Here is a 19,076-nt window from a genome sequence, read left to right as displayed (position 1 = left end):
CGTAAAGGAAGCTGTATTTTCTCCGTCAACACCTGTCTCAATCGCCTGAGGTATTTGCGTCGCTCATTCTTTTCTCGACGGGTAAACAAGCTCATCGGGCTTCAGGTCCGTCCGGGGCGCCGTTGACAAATTGAAAAAGTTAACAAGCGGCACACACTAACCCACGGGAATTGGGCAATATTGCGAACATCACCGACGGGCTCCGTCCAGTGTCCCTGTCAACGCTAGCGTCAGCGTCAGCGGCGGCGGCGGCGGCGGCGGCGGCGGGGCCGACCACGCCCTGGGCCCGCCGCCCGACACCGGCCGGTGACCATATGGTGGCGAGACACCCGGCCCCGGCCCCGGTCCCGGCTACGGCAGCCGACAGATTCCCACGAAGACGGCTGATCTCGCGCCGGCGTCATCCCGTCTGATGGCTCTATGATGACGGTGCCGGCGCGGCGATGACGCTGATGGCGCGATGATGACGTGCTGATGAGGCCCGTCGCGCCGAGCGCGGCCATCCGTCGCCGCCAGCCGTCCGGAAATGGCGTCCGGGCCGCCTCAGCTCAGCCGGCTTCCCGGTTGTCATCACGACACCGCGCCTCCGGAACGAGCAGCCATCCAACTCTGTCTACGCCTGAACCCTGTGTCCTGCTCCTCATTCTCCGAGGCTCTCGGCTCGCTCCATCTCCTTCCATCCACGGCTGTCTGGCGGCATGTAGCTGCTTATCCACAGTCTCACTTCATATTCCTCCACATTTTATCACCGCTCTTCGCTCCTCCCACTCTCTCTCCACTCCCTGCTCTCTCCGCTGCGCCAGGCGGCCGGTATTTACCGTCTGTCCCGAAATACCTGTCGGCCACGGCCACCAGGTGGCAGGTCGAGCGCCGGTACCGGCGGGCGGGCGCCGGGTGGAGCGGGGCGGGGGCGGGGGCGGGGGCGGCGGCACAGCAGCAGACCGACCGTCTCCGGGGCCTCCGGCGTCCAGCGGCGACGGACCGTCAGCGCTGACGGGCCGTCAGCGGCGCCTGGCACCCCTCACCTGTCAAAACATCCGTCCGGCCGGCAGACGGCCTCCAGAAAAGACCCCGTCGGCGGCGCGAACGCGCTGTCGCCTGTCGGGGCCGGCGAGTCCAGGAACCCGGCTCAAATCAGTCCCAGCTCGTCCGACCTCCCCTGCCCACCCCCTGGGCACGCCTCAAGGCAGTAAGTTTCGCGGCGCCGCGGCTGTCCAGCTGACATCCGACGCAGCCGCCGGCTTTGTCGCGCGACAGCTCCGACGCTCGCCCATCTCGCAGCTGAGCCCCGGACAGTCCCCTGCGGCTGCTCGACACATCCCCGCAGCGACGCAGCCCGTCGCAAAGTCGGCAACGGCCCGGCGATTAACGAGCACACGCTAACGACGACGCTGGCAAGCGCTTCGTCGACCGACAACGATGAGCGGACACCGCCGAAAAATCGCCGAGTTATGGACAGGCTTATAATTGGGCTCGTCGCTGCGCTCCAGTCGACGGTTCCACAGCGAAAGCCTTACATCCTGCGTCAGGTGACGCTCCCGTCGTTTGCGACGAACTGGTGGGCCGCAAACAGCGCACCGCCGTCGTCAGGTGGGATCGATGGATCCGGCGCCGTCGCCGCGGGCTGCGGCAGTAATCAGACGGCAAATTAGCGCTCTCCGGTCCCCGGCGGCCCTCGTTTGTTCCAGACGTGATTCTGACAGGCTCTGCTTGCCTCAGACCAATCCCTGGGTGATGTCGTTTTGATCCTGCGTCGCATATGAGACGGATTCGTGGGTACGCATGGCACGGCGCCATATATTTGGCTAAGTTTGCGTTACATTATCTCTCCGTCTCGGTGGGACGGATCTCTGGGCTTCCGTTCCTCGTCGGTGGCGGGCGGCCTGTGCCCGCCGGCGGCGCTCGTATCTCAGCCGACTGAGCGCTGCAGATTTCCGACAGATTCCGGCCGATTCCGGGGTCGCCGCAGGCCGCTCCGGGCCGGCCCGGGATGGCTCCCGGAAGATCCAGCCTGATTTAGCACGGGACGCACCTGGACCTGGAGCGGTGGCTAGGCCCGACCAATCAGCTCCGGATTACGGGCGCCTGCCGCCATGGCTGCCGCAGCGGCAGCAGCAGCAGCCCGTTTCAATCAAGCGACGACCCGAGTGAATCGGTCTGGCGCACGGCTCGCGTCGGCTTTGTCGCCGCCGACGAGCCGGTTCCAGGAACACCCTGTGCAGCGCCGAGCCTGGTGGCGTCGAGCGTGACGTGACGAGTCTGTCCGCACGTCAGCTAACGTCAGCCGACGTCACAGGACGTCAGCGCACGTCACTGCTAGCAGGGCTCCCGGGTCGGACTGCAGGGCGTGGGCCCCGCCAGCGTTTTACAAGCCTTTAACGAACGCGTCTCGGCGAACCGGCCAGCTGACACGTGATAGGAGAGCTAATTATTAGTTCCAGGAACGGCCAACTTTTGACTCCGCTGGATGGAGTTTTCATGCATTTATGCAGCTTGTTAAGATGCGACCGAAGGCGCGTTCAGCCAGCCGTTTAAATCCATTTCGACAAAACTCGACGACGCCTGTTCCACTGTGCGCCGGAGCGGAATCGACGAAGGTTGGTGATAGGGGAAAAACTCGCGTAAACCACCGCCGGATTAACGCTGGAGCGCAAATCCGGTCCGATGAATGGCTGAACATAATCTGAACGGGTTCAGTTCTACTCCAACGGAGGCATGTCGGACGATAAGAAACAAACCGTAAGGCATCCACTGAGTATCTAGTCGAACAATGTAGAGCACGAGCCATGATTCATGAAACTGCTAAGCCCACGGGTGCTGCAGCTCACTACAGCTAGAGTGACCTTTCCACCAGTCTCATCATAAATAGCACTGCCTGTCAGAGACGACCTTCCGCGTTGACAGAAGGAAGCCGTTTCGCCCAGGCCGCGCCGGCCCTACCCCACCACACGTCCGTGCTATATGAGCAGCGGCCGGCCGCCCCCGCTGACATCTATCTGACAGAGCGGGTCGTCCAAAAACACCGCACACCCGGGAATGTCACCCAGTGACAGCAGCGGCGGTAGCGGCATCGATGACAGACGTGGCTTGGTGACGGTTCATGGTGATAGGACAGTCGAGCCATCACGAAATGACAGCTCTCATGGCAGGTCTATTGGAATAGCCCAATGTGACGAACAAACCGACAAATACCTCAAGCTGTTACCAACGGGCGTCCCGACGCTCAATCCATCTTCCTCCCGGCGTAGGACCGCTCTCAGGGAGGACCGGCTAAATCCCCGGGACTGAGCCGGGCGGGTGAAGAGGGTCCGACCGTGCCCGGATCAGACGCGTCCACAGTCGGCTCGCGGCCTAATCCGCCGGCCGAGAAATGAGAGGCCGCAGAGCTCAGAAAACCGCCGCCGGCGACGGGAAATGACGCGCCACCGGCGTGAAATGACGCGCCGGCGGCGTTTTTGAACCTCCTCTGTTCGCCGGTCCGTCTCAGGACAGCCGACTTCAGAGTGGACTTCAGGGGGATTTGGCGAGATCGGAGTCCGTTCTGATGGAATTGATTCGGCGCTACAGCTGTAAAACATAGAGCCGCTAATGTAAAAACTCGGGGAGATCGAACAAAGAGGAGGCCTACTCTTTCATCCAAACCCATCTACCCTATCCTCTTCCTTCTTTGTGCTCTTCCGTCCGTTCAGAGACCACTTTCAGACCAATCCGTGACCCAACCGACCCTCCATCCTCACAGTCACGTCTCTGAACCTCTGTGGCCCGTCGGTCGTCGTTCCCCCCCCCCCCCGAGTCTCCCCGGCGGACGTGACGGCGACAGGCACGCCAGGTCAGGGGTCAGGGGTCGGCCGGCCAGAGGTCACGGCCCGGAGCTGGGGCTGCCTCCCGCCGCTCAGATGGATGATAACCGCGACCTTTACCACCGCCCGCCGCCGCCCGTGAGGCGAGCTGAATCGCAACTCATGCTCCTACGAACAAGCGACGCTTTCGTCTCCCACCCACACATCTCATCGGAAGGGACCAGACAGGTAAAAACAGGCACATTTCCTGGTAAAACCCCCTCTTCATCTCCTTTCCGGCGTCTCCATCCCGTCTCCGCTCGGGTTCTCCCGTGTATGCGTCTCCAGCCGGGCAGCGCGGCTAACACCCACTCCATCCAGCTCAGACGGGCGAACAAAAACATTCCAGCGGGCCGGCGTCGGCGCAAACATCCCGCCGCCTCCCCGGGGAAGCGGCCCGGCTCCGCCCTCCTCCCAGGGCGAGGGCGGGGGCGGGGGCGGCCTCTCAGACGCCGGGCGGCCACTCAGGTGTGCTGGCGGCGGCGGCGGCGGCGGCGGCGGCGGGCAGTGCCTCCTCACAAAGAGGAAAGCACCAACCGTGACCATCCGGTCTCGGCGCGACAGATGGCCGAGGGATGGAGCGGCCGGCTGCCGGACGACGGGCAGAGGCGGTTGTGGTGGACACTGACACAGCCAGCAGACGGTGGAAAATAGATAGACGAGGGCAGCAGACCGGAAAGCGTGCTGGAATGTTACTGGACTGCAAGTCTGGACCATCAGCTTGGGTTCAGTAGACGCTGAGCATGCCGAGCAGTGCTGAAGCTGCTGATGTTGAGGAACTGAAACCAGCGTCATACGATGCATGCGTTTCCTAAGCCTTTATAGACAATTATTCAATAAAGTGGGCGCATCGGATGTAGACCAAGCAGCGCGAGTCAATGTAAGCACCTTAGCATCTCAGGAGTTGTATTGAACGATACCTTCATACCCACATCCAATCGTTTTCTCGCCGTACCCAAATCTGCTGACCACGAACTTCACCACTTCGTTCCCACCTCCCACACCCCAACAAAAGTCACGTTTCTACCTAACTCGCCACATTACATAACAGCTCGCAGCCGAAGGCCACACGCCCTCCCGTTCATGGCACCGTCAAACCGTGCCGTGCCGTGCCGCCCCGCGGGCCGCAGCCGATCCGCAGACGACCTTGCAGGCCCCACGGCGACGCCCGAGGTCCGAGCAGACTCTCACCTGGTTTTTGCCCTTGAGGACGAGCACGTTGGTGACCTTGCCGAAGGGGATGCCGAGGTGGATGACCTCCGTCTCGCTGACATCGGTCGGGATGTTGCGGATGTGCACCACGCGGCTGGGCTTGCTGTCCAGCTTCACCTGGTGACACACAGGGGAGCGGGCGAGGTCAGTCAGAGGGCACAGACGACATGGAGCGAGTCGGCAGAAAAGTGTGCACATTTACACAATAGTTACACACACAGACATCATTGAAATGCTTCAAACCGGAGCAACTGATACATCTATCTCTAGCTCACGAGCGGAGCCAGCTATAGGCAAAAATATAAGAAGTACAACGGTATTGAATGGCAACACTGAAAGCGAGAAAAAAACTTTTATCAACCTTAATGACAGACACCCCGCATAGAGACATAAGTAAAAAGCACAGAATAATGGCCGTCACTGGGGCTAATTTCGGACCTGAATCGTATCGGGTGTAATAAATCATTGTCAGAATATTCGTGCACATCTGATTTGGTAGCGCAAGGAACACCAGAAAGACCGGTTCATAATTATCGGCCTACTGGAGCGTATATAATGTAATGATAAGCGATTGCAGAGACGGTCAATTCCGGCGCTAGAGTAGTCACTCGGATCGAACACGGTCAGCCAACTCAAGTTTCTCACGAGTTGGCCGTTTATTCTGAAATAAAGACAGCTGACGGCGAGGCCACACCGATATAAATCGCCCAGTTATGGGCTATGAACTACAGCGCTCCCAAATGGCACAAAGAATCGACAAAGTCAGAAGTTGTGCTCAAAATGGCCTCCCCGTCCGCGAACAAAGTGAGACTGAGCCCGATGCCGGCCGTCGTAAAACCCACACGGCCGGGGATACGACAGAGTTCAACTGGTCGAAATAGGCCCGGCAACAGACCGCACGCGCACAGGAATGCGCCCTTGAGTCGGACTTGGCTGAGAAGCCGGCCGCTCCTCCACAGCCACACCGCCGCGGAGTCGGGGAGGGGCCGCTCCTAGCAGTGACACAGGGTCGTTTCTCCTCACCACCGTCTGAGGCCTGTCCAGATCAGCCCAATAAATCGCCGATGGACTAAGGGCAGCGCCATAAAGCCGATTCAACCAACCGCGGAAGTTATGAATTCATGTGAAGCAAAAAAGCGGACGAGACTTTTTACGGAAAGTCACCGAGCGAACTGACCCATAACTCATCAATAAAAAGCATTAAGTGCTGTGTTTTTCTTATGGGAGTTTGCATGACAGTAGGATCGTTGATTGTGTTTTATGAAGCGGACCAGTCGGAGCTTTGTCTGGAACGGCGATGGAGCTGATGACCCCACCGACAGGCCGTGACCCGTCACGACCCAACTTATCCGTCACGGCGCGGCTCGGCTGCCCCGCCGCGACTCGCGACTGAGCAAACGCCAGCCGAGTGCGGCCGGCGGGGGCGGGGGCGGCGCTGGAGTGAGTCACGTCTCGCCGCCCCGACTCTCCTTGAACCTGGCTTGGCGTGGGCGACCAGCCAGCCGCCGCCGTCACTCGGCGGCCGCCATGGCACCACGAGTCTCCTCACTCCGCCGCCGTCCAGTCGCCGTCCCGCGGCCGGTTAGCATACCACCAGAGCGGACGGTGTGACGGGCGAGACAGAGAGGTCGTGTCGCGCCGAGCGGCATCGGCACCCACTCACTGTCACGGCCGAGCACCGGCGGATCGCCCGGACGGCCCGCCGGGCCCGGCCCGAGCGGCGCATCTTCAGAGGCGCCCCGGCAGATCGAGTGCGAGACAAGAGCCAACGATAACAGACGCGACAATCGTCCGCGTCGGAAAATAATCTTACACGTGTCCAAAAACAATACGCTGTCGTGAATAGTACGCCATCAGCGATGGGCGTTGCAGGCTGCTACCGATGTGACGGCTGACATCCCGCGGCGGGCTGTGAGAGGGCGGGCTGTGAGAGGACGGGCGAGGAGGGGGCGCTGACAGGACAGACGTTCGCACACAAGGTAGGCAGGTGGATGGACGTGGTGTAGCTGCTGGCACCGTCAGTGTCAGTGTGAAGGTCAGGGGATGGTTGCCAAGGGTTTCCAGACAGATTTCTGGCCAGGGCCGGGCGTCGGGTAATGGAGAGGGAGTGGCAATCCTGAACAATGCTACACAACTAGCCAGAAAGTGACCTTCACATAACACGACGCCCTCCCATTCGCTACAGTTTTCTCACGACCGCCTCCACACAGCCATCCATTTCGCTCCCATGTCAGACCGTCTGGCCATTCTGGTGCCGCTGCGGCTCCCACCGCTGCGTCTCGCGCCCATCGCTGGTCAGCCATAACGTGGGCCTTCCCACGAGCGGCCGGCGCCGGGCCGCCTCGGGGCGAGTATGCCCTCGTCAGCCGATGCAACAGCCTCCTATAGCGGGAGGGCGGCTCGTCTGCCGTGCGGCGCGTTGCTGGGCGGACCGCCGCCGCGCCGCCGCCTCGCAGCAGAGGTCCGCAGACAAAAACGAGGCGGCGGCCGGCGGCGCGGCCAAAAACGCACCGCACCGCAGACACGCACGAACCACGGCAAAAACGCGCGGCGGTTCGCCGGCACGCCGCCCAGCTCCGGAAGGATGGGCTCTGGCAGTGCCGCGATGCCGCCCGGCCCACAGAACGGCCATCACCGGCGGCCGCGCCCTCGCCGGCGGTCGAGGTCAAACTGCTCAGACGTTTGTGAACGCCGGAAACCGGACAAAAACGGAGAGCCGGCGCCACCGAGGCTTTCATGGGCTGGCCGCGAGGCTAGCTGGGAGCCCGGCAGACGGCGACGGCAGCACACTGCCATTGAAAGAGGTGATGAGTTTTCCACGGCCAACCGACTGCACGATTTATTTTACACTTTTTCGTGGTCGGTCGAGCCACGAATCCTGTTTGGAAGCCAGCGCTTTGAGGTCATCGTTTTATGATCTCATGTATCACGAAATTCTCGGAGCTGAGCATAATCGTGCATGCAAGGACAGCGACTAAACATGTGTACTCCACATAGCAAAGAAATGTTGTGGTACGAGTCTTCAGACTCGTAGATCTACAAGTATTCTACAGTTTATTCCCAGTTCTAGAAACGACAAACAAAGGTTGATTTCTCATCAAATCATCTACTACCTACACGGCTTATAGTTGGGACCCCGATCAGACGACATTTCCAAGTGTCCGACGACCCCATTCGTCCCGGGGCGGTAGCGAGCGAGCGCTCCAAATCCCTTGATCCCGCGTCTGAAGACAACAGAATCGACATCCGCCAGTATCCCAGGGGCGTCCAATCCGCGGCGACAGCCTTAGAGGCGCTCGGAGCGAGAGCGGCGGATCTGCGCGTTTCACGGTCGGTTCGACGGGCCTTGAACCTGGCCGAGCCCGCCCGGCGGAGAGGAGAGATGAGGGACCGACCGGCCGACCGACAGGCGGACCGGGCCGACTGATGGATCGCCTCGCCTGCCGGGGGCGCGCCGCCGCCGCCGCCGCCGCCCACACGGGGTCAGCACAGGTGACCCGTGACCGTCCGCAGTGACCTCCGGCTCCGGCTCGACAGGAACAATGGCCGTCGACGCCACGGAGGCCGACAAACTCCTGAAACTCCGCAGTTCCGGCCGGAGCGGCGAGCTGTCGACACGGGCGCCGGCGTCCGCGCCAGGAATAAACGCCCCAGCTTGGGAGTTTACCCCGGCTGCAAACAACCCTTCATACACACACAGGGCCGGCATAGGGGCCTTGTGTGTATACTACCTGATGACGCAGCCGCAGCCGGCGAGCGCCGGAAAAGGCACTGTAACCCGACCGGGTCTGCCGCACCTGGCGGACAAACCTGGTATCAGCGGTGACCTGTCACCTGTCTGCGGCTCTGTGTACACACGCGCTCCGATCACCTGGTGTCACACGGCGTCACCTGGCGTCACCCAGCGTCACCTGGCGCCCGCTCGTGTCACCCGTTCACTCACTGCTCCGCTCAGTCCCCCAGCTGCCTGTGCGGCCGGTCGGGCGGCACACAAAGACCCACCGGCTCCAATCACTGCGACAGCAGCTGCTGTCTGACGGGTCCGGTCGGCCGACCGGTCTCGGGAGACCAGCCTCCCTCGGCGGCCGGCGGACACCGCGGCCCGCTCGGCTGGTCGCGACAGACCCCAGACGGATTGGCCGGTCGGTGGGGGACCGAGCGTGGCCGGCGAGCTGGCACACGACAAACGACAGCTGCCGCAGCTTACCGTCAGCACCGGACGCTGCCAGTGACAGCTGCGGCGGTCCGGTCCCCCGACACACGGAGACGGAGCAGCGCCACATGGCCGGCCGGGCCGCCGACGGGGGTCGAGGGGGAGCAACAGGGGCGCAGTAGGCGCGCACGTGTCGTATTACCATTCACTGCCCCTAACGCTGCCAGCATGCCATGAAAACTGGGGAACCGTGGTTCCGTTCCCGTCGGTGGAAACGAGGCCACACAAAACCGGCACACAGAAGGGTCGGCCACAAGCGGAAGTCTCCGAGAGCTAGCCGGAGCTGAGCTAGACAAACGTGCCGATGCTGAAATGAATAACGCAGCGTCATAAAGACGACAATTAACATGCGCCGGCGTCCCGTGGACAAGCTCTTCGGCACGGCGAGCCATAGATCGCGCGGGCGGGACTGGAAATCCCATCCCATCGGTCCGACAGCCTGGCCATATCGGGTGCGATCCGACCGTGCCAGGCCACTCCCTTCCTGATGGAACCGTCTCCCGGGGTCTCCGGACACTCAAAGACAACCCCTGCCGGCCGACGGAGCTTCTAAAGGACACCGTATGGACATGGTGGAGCCGCCAGGTCACAAATCACCAAGGAGCTCGTCGGCTGGCAGTCAACATCGCGCACATTCCTTACCAGCCTCGGGTGGCACCCAGTAAGGCTCGTCGCTTGAACAACGGCAGTCTGACTGAGTTGAGCATCTCTGCGCTCAGATCTAATCGGCGGTGGACACAGAATGGGAGTGCGCCAGACAAAACCGACGGGGACCCGAGGGAGACCGACGCGCCCCCTTACAGCCTTTACATCGTGGAGGGCACGCGCCCTTCCCCCAAATGGGAGCCGGTCGGGGGACGCCAGAGCGGCAGGGGAGTGAAGGGCAGCTCCACAGGGTGTCAGGGGAGAGGGAGCGATGGCAGCTGTCGGGTTTCTGCGGGAGCGACCCTGACCCTGGCCGGGAACGGTAGCGTCGCATGCCAATGACGTAGACAGCAGACAGAGGGACGGGGTGAAAGGGGAGAGGAAGTGGGGAAGGTCAGCAGGGAATGTCATCCCAGGCTGCTTGGGATGATTCACAGACGGCACGGTCACCACGCAGCCCCCGCTGTGCCTACCGCCACTACACAGACAGATAGCCCCGGTGGTTGACAGCGACACGCCAGCGAGGCCCACAAACCTGCAGGTGAGCAGCTACCCCGCCCGTCCCCATTTCCAACACAACTCCCACGGCTAGCGCCGCCCACCGCCGCCCCTACTGAATAAAACACGACGCGGCCCGCCCTCAGGGGGCCCCCGCCAATTGTTGTCTGGCCCGGCACGCAGCCTCGGGGCTCAGAGGCATCATCGGGCCGCGCGCTGTCGGCTCGGCAGCGGCTTCCATGCATACGCAACACGATCAGGCTCTCAGCCGCCGAGCCGCCGACGCCTCCGCTCTGCTGCCGCGGCGTCATCCTCAGCGTTTCTGGGACGCTCCGCACGCCGCATTACCAGAGATGAGCTTACCTCTCGATGATAAATGGAGAACCGTCGTTCCATCGGCAACATGAGAGGCAAACGCGAGCGCCAATCGAAATGGAAGCGTCACCAGGGACTAGGGAGAATAATCGACGCTACAGAGCGTCAGAGAAGCGAGGGGACAATGCGAGGACAGAGTCCCGGAGACGCACCACGCGGGCCGGCGGAAACGCAGTGAATGCAGCGGGGAAGCAGGGGCGTAACGACTAACGGCCACCAGCCACCTGGGGCGTCAACAAGTAGCGCCCGGCGCCGTGAGCCGCTATCGATCTGAACAGTGCAGGGGACGGCGGCAGCGGCTGGGTGTCCTGACGTGAGGGGAAGACATCGGAGCAACACATGAGTCGGTCTGGTGAGCCTCAGCTAAGTGTGGAGCGCTCGTCGAGGTCAAATGTGTTACGAAAGGTCTCTGTGGTTGGCGACAGACCACAGTGGTTCGTTAGGTGATAACAAAGGGTTACGAGGAGTCATGGACTATCACGAAGTAGCGTGAAGGGTCAAGGATGTATCTGTGTTAGGGATCACGAGGCGGCCGGCGCTCAAGGTTGACTGCCGCCCAGCACCTGGACTGGATGGAGCAGCCATCAGCCCCAGGGCCGACATGGAGTATGGACCCGCCACCCCCGCCGACAGATGGCTGCCCCCGGGCGGGGGCAGGGGCGATGGGCGTCACCTGGCGGTGCAACAGGCACCCCTGTTTGGCCAGCCGGCGTCGGCAGCGGCGTTCATTAATAACACCGATAGGCTATCAGCCCCGCCGCGCCGGCCGGCCCTGTGTATGGCCCCGATAAGATACAGCCGAAATTCTAGGGAAATCCGGTGACAGATCCGCCGAGCCACAATAACTTTTAGAACTCCCCAGTTCCCAGAGCGCCGCCTCTGTGTGTCAGAGCCCGGGCAATGAAGTCGCCGACAGCGGCGCTTCTGTATTCAGCTCGTGCCGGAAAGTCTGTTATATACCGACTCAGATCGTTCCGATGCACACAATGCCTCCCGTCTCCGAAACGACGCCTGTGTCGGCATCAGAGTCCGAATGAGCTGCCAGCGGTGTGTACTGAAAGCGCGACAAATCCTCTACCAAACACGGCGCCGATTTCCCATTTCCGGCACCTTGAGTAGCATCACCACTGCATTCACAAAACCGAGGCGTGTTCAGATATTGCTGCCGGAATAGACATTCATCCAGCGTCGCTGCCCGAGAAGAGATCTCCCTCGGCATCTTCCAGAGAACAAGGATACCGATCACACATCTACACTCGTCTCTCTGTATAAAGCACAGCTCCCTTCATTGCCTCCAGGATCCCTCCTGGCGTTATTTGCTGTGCACCTCCAGGGACAGAGCACTGAGGCAGAAGAGCTGCCGACTAAAAGGCGTTGTCACAGCAACAAACGGCCTACGCTGCCGGTCGGCCGTATTGATTGCACGCGCCGATTAGGCAGGCCGAGGGCAGGAGAGAGGAGCGTGCGCCAGAGCAGCCGTCCCGGTCAGAACAGCCTCAACATGGAGTCTGACTCGACCAGGAAGAATTCAATATAGTGAGCGATTCACAGAAGCTGGAGCTTTATATTAAGGTTTCCAAACGAATATTTTCACATACGACGGATACTTTCATGAAATGCAATCTGAGTCGGCGCGATGCTTGGCTTCAGAAGCAATTCTCAAGTTTGATATAGCGCAATTTTATAACGGGCTCCGGTCATCAATTCTAGTTTTCCGCCGCGGGCGCCGGCTTGGGTTGGCAGTCGGCGGCGCGGCCCCGTGCGTCCACCAGGCGCAACAGGCAGAAACAGCGGCCGCTGCGCCATCAATCGTCGCAGACACAGCGCTAATCGTCGCTCAACGGCGCGCCGGAACCGCCACCGGTCAGACAACGGCGCCGCCAAACGCCGCGAGCTGGCTGTGTGCCAACCCCGAGCGGCGCCTGTGGCGGAGTGAGAGAGGGAAAGAGGGAGAGACAGCCGACCAGACAGACCAGTCGAGAGGAAGGCGCGCGGTCTGACGGGAACTGATGCGGCGGATGGCTGGCGGCGGCGCCTCCGACGCAGAAAAACCGGGACGGGCGACCGCCGCCGGCCGGCCCGAGAGTGCAGCGAACAAATCACCCAGAGACGAGCGAACAGAAATGGAGCGAGCAGCCGACATGGAGACCGGCTGCCGCCTCCCGTCTGTCTGCCAGTCCGAGACTACGGGACGTCCCGTCTGACGTGCGTGACCAGCGACAGATGGCGTCAGCGGCAAACCGACCGGCAGATGGTCGGCGGAGGCCACCCGGCTATCGCGTCCACTGTCCACACAATCACCCACCACGGTCCACATCGAGTACCGTCCCGGTCCACAGAGCTCCACAAAATCCACATCAAATACCGTCCACGGCGACAAGCCTCAGGTCCCTCTCAGCCATCAAACTCTGTCCAAGTTGAGGACGCGAGGGAGGGAGAGAAAACACCCGACATCACGGCACCCATACCGGACGAAGCAACAGCACTAAATCCCACACAGCGCCACCAAACCGGCCATCCGAGTCGTCGGCTCCAACTCGGTCCAACTCCGGCACTAAGTTGGCGTCAGCTCTGAGGCCGTGTTTCGCGCGGGCGGAGCCGCAGTTGGGAACTCGCTCTGCCGTGCCTGCATTATTAATCAGACCCGGACACTTCCGACGAGACAGCTCAGCGGGCGCGGACCCGTGGCAGAAAACAACCTGCCATCGGCCAAAGCGAGGCGGCAGCGCGACAGTCCGATGGCTCCAATCGCACGGTAAAACCAACAGGTCGGACAGATTCGACAGCAGTAGCATTGACATTATCTCGAGCGATCCGACAGTTTCGCTCAGACTGACAATGAGGCGACCCCGATAGTTCGTCATTTTAACAGAACGACCAGAAAACTCTGTCGGACCATCGATGGCATAAAAAACAGCAGCATTAACTAGCGCATTGCGAGGATGATGAACATTTCGATCATCCCCACAGTCCACATCCTGTAATGATAATTCACACATTTAACAACGTCGCCCATTCTTCTCGCGTGCGGTCGACCGACAGCGCGCCGGCCCCGCTGTGCCATTACCGCCACCAGCCAGGAAGCAGCGCAGTCCGGCGCGACAGGCGGTCACGCTACCCCAGCAGACCCGAACTGGACGCTCAGCCAGCATCCTGAACACTGCAGCGAACTTCCCCAGCTCAGGTTTCCGAGGCGAAGAGTCACTGTGAAGGTGAATATGCACAAAACACTGACTTGCAGACTCATGAGTGACTAACCGGAAACCTTTGACTGCTAAAACCCGAGTCCGGTGCGAGGCCGGTCTAAATGCAGACCGTCTTCATGGCTCCCATCAGGGCGAATTAGCATGTTAAACGATGCGAGCTATTGCTGCCTCGGAGGTGTGTCGCACATCCATTTCATGGCCGCCATCAGCATAAGTCCACAGCGCCGGGCCCGACTTCCGTTCCACTAAAAGCCCCCATTTGTACCGCTACCAGCGCAGCCGGTATACGGCGAAGACGGTCAGCGGTCAGCAGCCAGCGGTTCGCAGTCAGCAGTCAGAAGCCAAACTCAGCAGTCAGCGGTTAGCACCGGCCGGGAACCAGCCATCGTGGCGCCTCGGCCTCGTCACAATGGCTTCCCAAAGTGAGCGGATCACACCGTCTTGGCTTCCCTGCGGCGAAAATACACCGGAAACACACACTAAACGATCGGATACGCATTACACACACTTGTCGAAACGACAGGTGAGTTCAATGCCCATCGGTTAACAAGGACGAACGGAGAATGAGCCTCGGACTTGGGCGACACAACTTATTCGTGGTACGCGATGCGCCGAGACATCCCATCGAGAAAGAAAAAGACAAAAAGCTTAGCATGGGTGAACCACTGCTTTGAGCTTGGTGGCGTCTGCTATCTCTAGTCTGCAATTCGCAGTTCAGTGACGCTCTTTCCACGGTCCCCGACTTTTCCATTGTCTACATACAATTCAATATCGACCCTCGGCCGTGCGTCTCCAGTCTGTTGGATGCTCTGCGGCCCGGGACAGGTCGTCGCGGACCGTCTTCGACCCCCGCGGCGCACCTGAGGCCGTTGCCGTCCGTTAATTGGCCGTTAGCCGCCCGGCCGAGCCTCATTATCTCAGACCGAGCCGATCAGAGTTCAGACCAGAGTCGCGGCCGGCCAACTCCGAAAATTGACGGCGTCAGTGCCGGCGCGGGGGCGTCGCGAAACTACCCGAGCACCAAGAACCGAGGCCTCAGTCATGGATCTTAGGTGATCTTAAAGTCAATTCAACTGAAACCAAAATAGCCATTCTGGAAAAGATAATAATGCATAGGATGTGCAATCCAAGTCCTGCCAGAGCTGAAGACGTTTGAGCAAAATAATTGTCCACATGATTTGCGAAGCAAAGCCAGGAAGCCACTTCGACAGTACTTTGACACAAAACAAGTTTTTGTAGTAGAGACCACTAATTGAAGCATTTGTCACACTTCCATCGACGATCCTACGCATTCCTACCTATTTCGCCGACAAAGCTCCTCCTCTCCGCCACTGACACGCGGCCGATGACTGGCGGCGACGGTTGCCGTGGTTACGGTGTGCCGTCGGCGACCGACCCGCATCGGTAACCGAGCGGTAACGACGCACGCGGCGTACGTCACGACCGTCGACAGATTGGAGATCCGATCCCGGGATAGCGTGTCGCAGCGTGACGTCACCTCCGAGCTACTGTGACGTCACGCGAGGGACTGTCCGCCGTGCGCCGAAAGTCACGGCATCACTGCTCTGCTCCATGGTTACTTATCGGCATGGATGCAAAGTTAATTTGGGTTAAGCAAAGGGTAAAATATGCCTAATGCCATTGTCCTGGCTTACCCAGTGTCCTTTTTGGAAAAGAGATCCGCTACGTGCCTACATATTCCACAAACTAAGAAGCACCGTTTCTAAAAAATCAAGGGGATATATATCTAAACAACCTATCGCAAGGTTCAAATTTCCACACACCTGCATTCTCATTGCACTAAAGACGACGCCAAGAAATAATCTGCTCATTTATAAATAGTTATAAAAGTTAGACAACAGCGCCACCTACCACCTGCCATCTACCAAACGATATCACGCGCTGACACTGAGATGGACCGCCCGGGTCACCCTGTCACCCGCAGTCCAAAACCAGCAGACCAATGGACCCCTACCGGCAGGCTCTCCGTCACCGCGTGTCCGTCTCTGTCGCGCAGCCACTCCACGAGCCGTCCACCGGTCCGCAAACGCCAACAGGACCCCCGCCGGTCACCGAGGACAGCGTCCCACCCTGTGTCACACTCTGACACCGAGTGACACGACCTGACACGGGCGACACGGGCCACCCTCGGTCGCGCCGGAAGTTCACAAGGTAGGTGGTGCCTGGCGAAAGGCCTCATGTGCGGATCTCGGAGATTATCTGGATTCTGGACCCTATTGGCACGCAGGTGCGACACGCAAGCTGAGCTAGAAGAATGGAACGAACCGTTGGGTTCTGTAGAGAAGGACCCAGCGAACGAAAGGGTACAAGGTAAGGCAGGTGAAAAGATGGAACTTGGTTGTATTGAAAAGGGAATTCACTCAACTGTGGTGGGATAATGAGGCTTAAATGAAGGCAAGTATGCATGAGAAGTGAGAACGGACAAGGAATGAGCTAACGAGGAAAAGGTTGTTGGAATTTCGACTGCTGAGGCCCTTTACGCCAGACCTTTAGGCATTCTGGTTTCAAGGCCACTTCCACCATTCCTTTCGGACCACGCTTATCGACATTGGAAAGTGGAATGTACGATCATTGCTCAACCTAAGGAGCGAGACTTCAGCCCCAGATCATATGTTTTTGACATGTTTTCACTTTCCTCTCTTCGCTAGAACGCGAAGGCCATCCTGAGACCCTAGCAGGGTATTCTTTGGAATCTCAGGACATCCCAGGACATCCCGGAACGTATCGGAATATGCTCACCGGGTGAAAGAGTCAGGAAAAAGAGAACTTTCTTACCTTCTTGGCGTCATTGTTGTTGTCCGCCGTGAGTGTCATGGCACCGTTGGTCGGTACGGCAGCAGCGGTCATCAGCTCCTCCGAACCACGCTGAAAGACAGAGAATGCTCGGTTAGAGACGGCGAAAAAGTCAAAGTACATTAGCCAGAGCCAATGCATCAGTGAGAGCGCACAGGGCCAATTGGAATTAAACATACAGACAGTGCACCGGTTGCAACGCACGAGTACGGCATGGGCGTCAGCACAAGACAAACTTCAGATCAAGGCTGCCACAAAATACGATGTTGAAGAGCTTGCAAATGTGACACAAAGCATGATACAAATATTTAACCTGCACCTTGTGGTAGAGGCGGGGACCACCAGATGGACCTCACACTAGCGTCCAATCGCAAACATGACGTGGGAGTGAAGTGACTCAGGCCTCTGACAAAGGATGGACCCTGGCGCCAGCTGTGAGGGGATTCATGAATCCCATGCAAGGAGGTGTGACACAACCCTCAGTCCGGGGCGGATGACGAGTGACGGCCAGCAGTCGCACAGCTGGTCCTGCATGTCACGACAGATGTCACGGTGCACGACAGCTGGCCACCGGACGACCACACGGCTTGGCACGGCAGGGCTCAACACGGAACGGCACGGCACGGCTCAGCATGGGAGCGCCACCGCATAGCATCGCAAAAGCCAGGTGAGGGGACAAACCCGAAAGTGAGTCGCAACTTGAGAACGCAACTCGAGACGACAAACGTGACCTAGGCGTACACTTACACCCCTGCACGTCTTGGCCGTCAGGAGTCTAACCAAGTCACACCGTCACCGTTCCAGCCCCTGCATCCACCTACGTCCCCGACTCCAAGATGGGCAGGTGGTGAGCGGAGGACAAGCACTCGTTGCGAATCAGACGGCCAGGTGGTCACTGGACAGCCGGCAGTCCTGCAGGGCGACGGACAAAGACTACGGAGACGCCTATCGGGGAGGGCCGACTGGAGCAGAAGCTTCCGGTGGACGAGCCCGAGGGAAAAGATTGCGAAGAAAGGAGGAAGGAAGGAAGGGGCGAATCCGTTTTAAGTATGAGCTCTCAATGGAGGTATGCAAACGAAGACACCGAGTTTTTCCCTTGAAACTTCTCGCCCACTCTCTGCTCCACTCGCCGTCCGTCGCCGTCGACGACTGCCGTTCGCGCCTCTCGGCTCTCCTGCCAGCGGCGCGCCCGTTCCTACACTCCCCTTCGCACCACCCCTAGTCAGGGTCTGCCCCGCGTCTGTCGGCGGGGTGATTTATCTGTCTCCGACCCCCGTCTCCCTTTGCTCCGGTCACGTTCAGTGGCGCCCGGGCAGGGTCCTAACCTTCCATAGCCGCGTCGCCGCTATGAGTTGATTAGGCCCCCGTTGCCCGCGCCACTATCACCAAGCGTTCACCTCAGTTGGCTGTCAGTGGCCGAAACCACTCGCGTCGGCTCGTTTGTAGGGTAGGACAGCCCCTAAAAACGCCAAATACACCCAATGGAATGAAAAAGTCTTAGGCTAAGCGTCCGCTGACCACACCTTTCTCGATCTCTGCTGAGCAGTTAATGGTTTGACCACGAATCCGGGCACATGCCGCATGCGGAAAGGTTCCCAGTGTGTTCCGCTGGCGATGCCCGGTCTGTTATTGCGGCATGGCTCTTGGTGGTGAGTTTGGGTCGAACCAGTTAGTGTGAACCGGGGCGGCGAGGGACTCCCTCCACCCCAAGGTCGGCTCCCGTCCTGAGTCAGCTGTGACTGGACCCCATACTCCCCGCACAGTGCCGCCAGTGACTCACTGTCGACCGGCGTGGGGGCGCCGCGACCCACTAATGGAACGTGACCGTGTTCGGGGTGTTCGTTAGTCGTCTGCCTCTCGTGGCCGCCGGGGGACCAGCGGGGGAGCCGGGTCGTGTGGCGTCGGCGGTATCAGGTTGCGGCGGGCGGCCCGTCCCGCCGCTGTCGCCCGGTTTGAGGACCGTGGCGGCCCCACTGTGGGCCTCTGTGGCTCCGCGGACAGTACCGGCAGGCGGGCCCGCGGCTGCCCCGGCGTTGACTGTCTCATCAGGTGTCATGGCGGTGCCGGGGCTGTGCCAGCGGCCGGCGGCCGGCTCTGGCTCCGCCGATGGCTGTCTTTTCTGACTGGCGGTCGGCGCGGGCGGCCTTGGGGGAGGGGGGGAGGGGCGACTGTGGTTCCCGGCGGCCCTGCCGTGTCGTTCGCTGATATTCCGGTGTGTGTGAAGCCATGCCTGGACACACTGCGGTGAGAGGGGGGGGGGGGGGTCCGATCCGA

General features: G+C 60.2%; 1 protein-coding gene across 19 annotated transcripts in view; it reads right to left on the bottom strand.

Moving 5' to 3' along the window:
- LOC122392546 (polypyrimidine tract-binding protein 1-like) overlaps window positions 1–19,076 on the bottom strand; it is a 137,981-nt gene that overhangs the window by 26,476 nt on the left and 92,429 nt on the right. For all 19 annotated transcript variants that reach the window (XR_006258540.1, XR_006258542.1, XR_006258543.1 and 16 more), the window contains 2 exons: window positions 16,785–16,874; window positions 5,031–5,168 (listed from right to left, as the gene is read on the bottom strand). Coding sequence is in view for 14 of the 19 variants with exons in the window: in XM_043387572.1 (XP_043243507.1) it covers window positions 5,031–5,168; window positions 16,785–16,874 (228 nt within the window). In the remaining 5 variants the exon portion in view is untranslated. The remainder of the gene's footprint in view (window positions 1–5,030; window positions 5,169–16,784; window positions 16,875–19,076) is intronic.

This window comes from Amphibalanus amphitrite, unplaced genomic scaffold, assembly GCF_019059575.1.
Source record: "Amphibalanus amphitrite isolate SeventyFive unplaced genomic scaffold, NRLGWU_Aamphi_draft 000490F_arrow, whole genome shotgun sequence".
Classification (NCBI taxonomy): Eukaryota; Metazoa; Arthropoda; class Thecostraca; order Balanomorpha; family Balanidae; genus Amphibalanus; species Amphibalanus amphitrite.
This window is presented reverse-complemented; position numbering and strand designations above follow the sequence as displayed.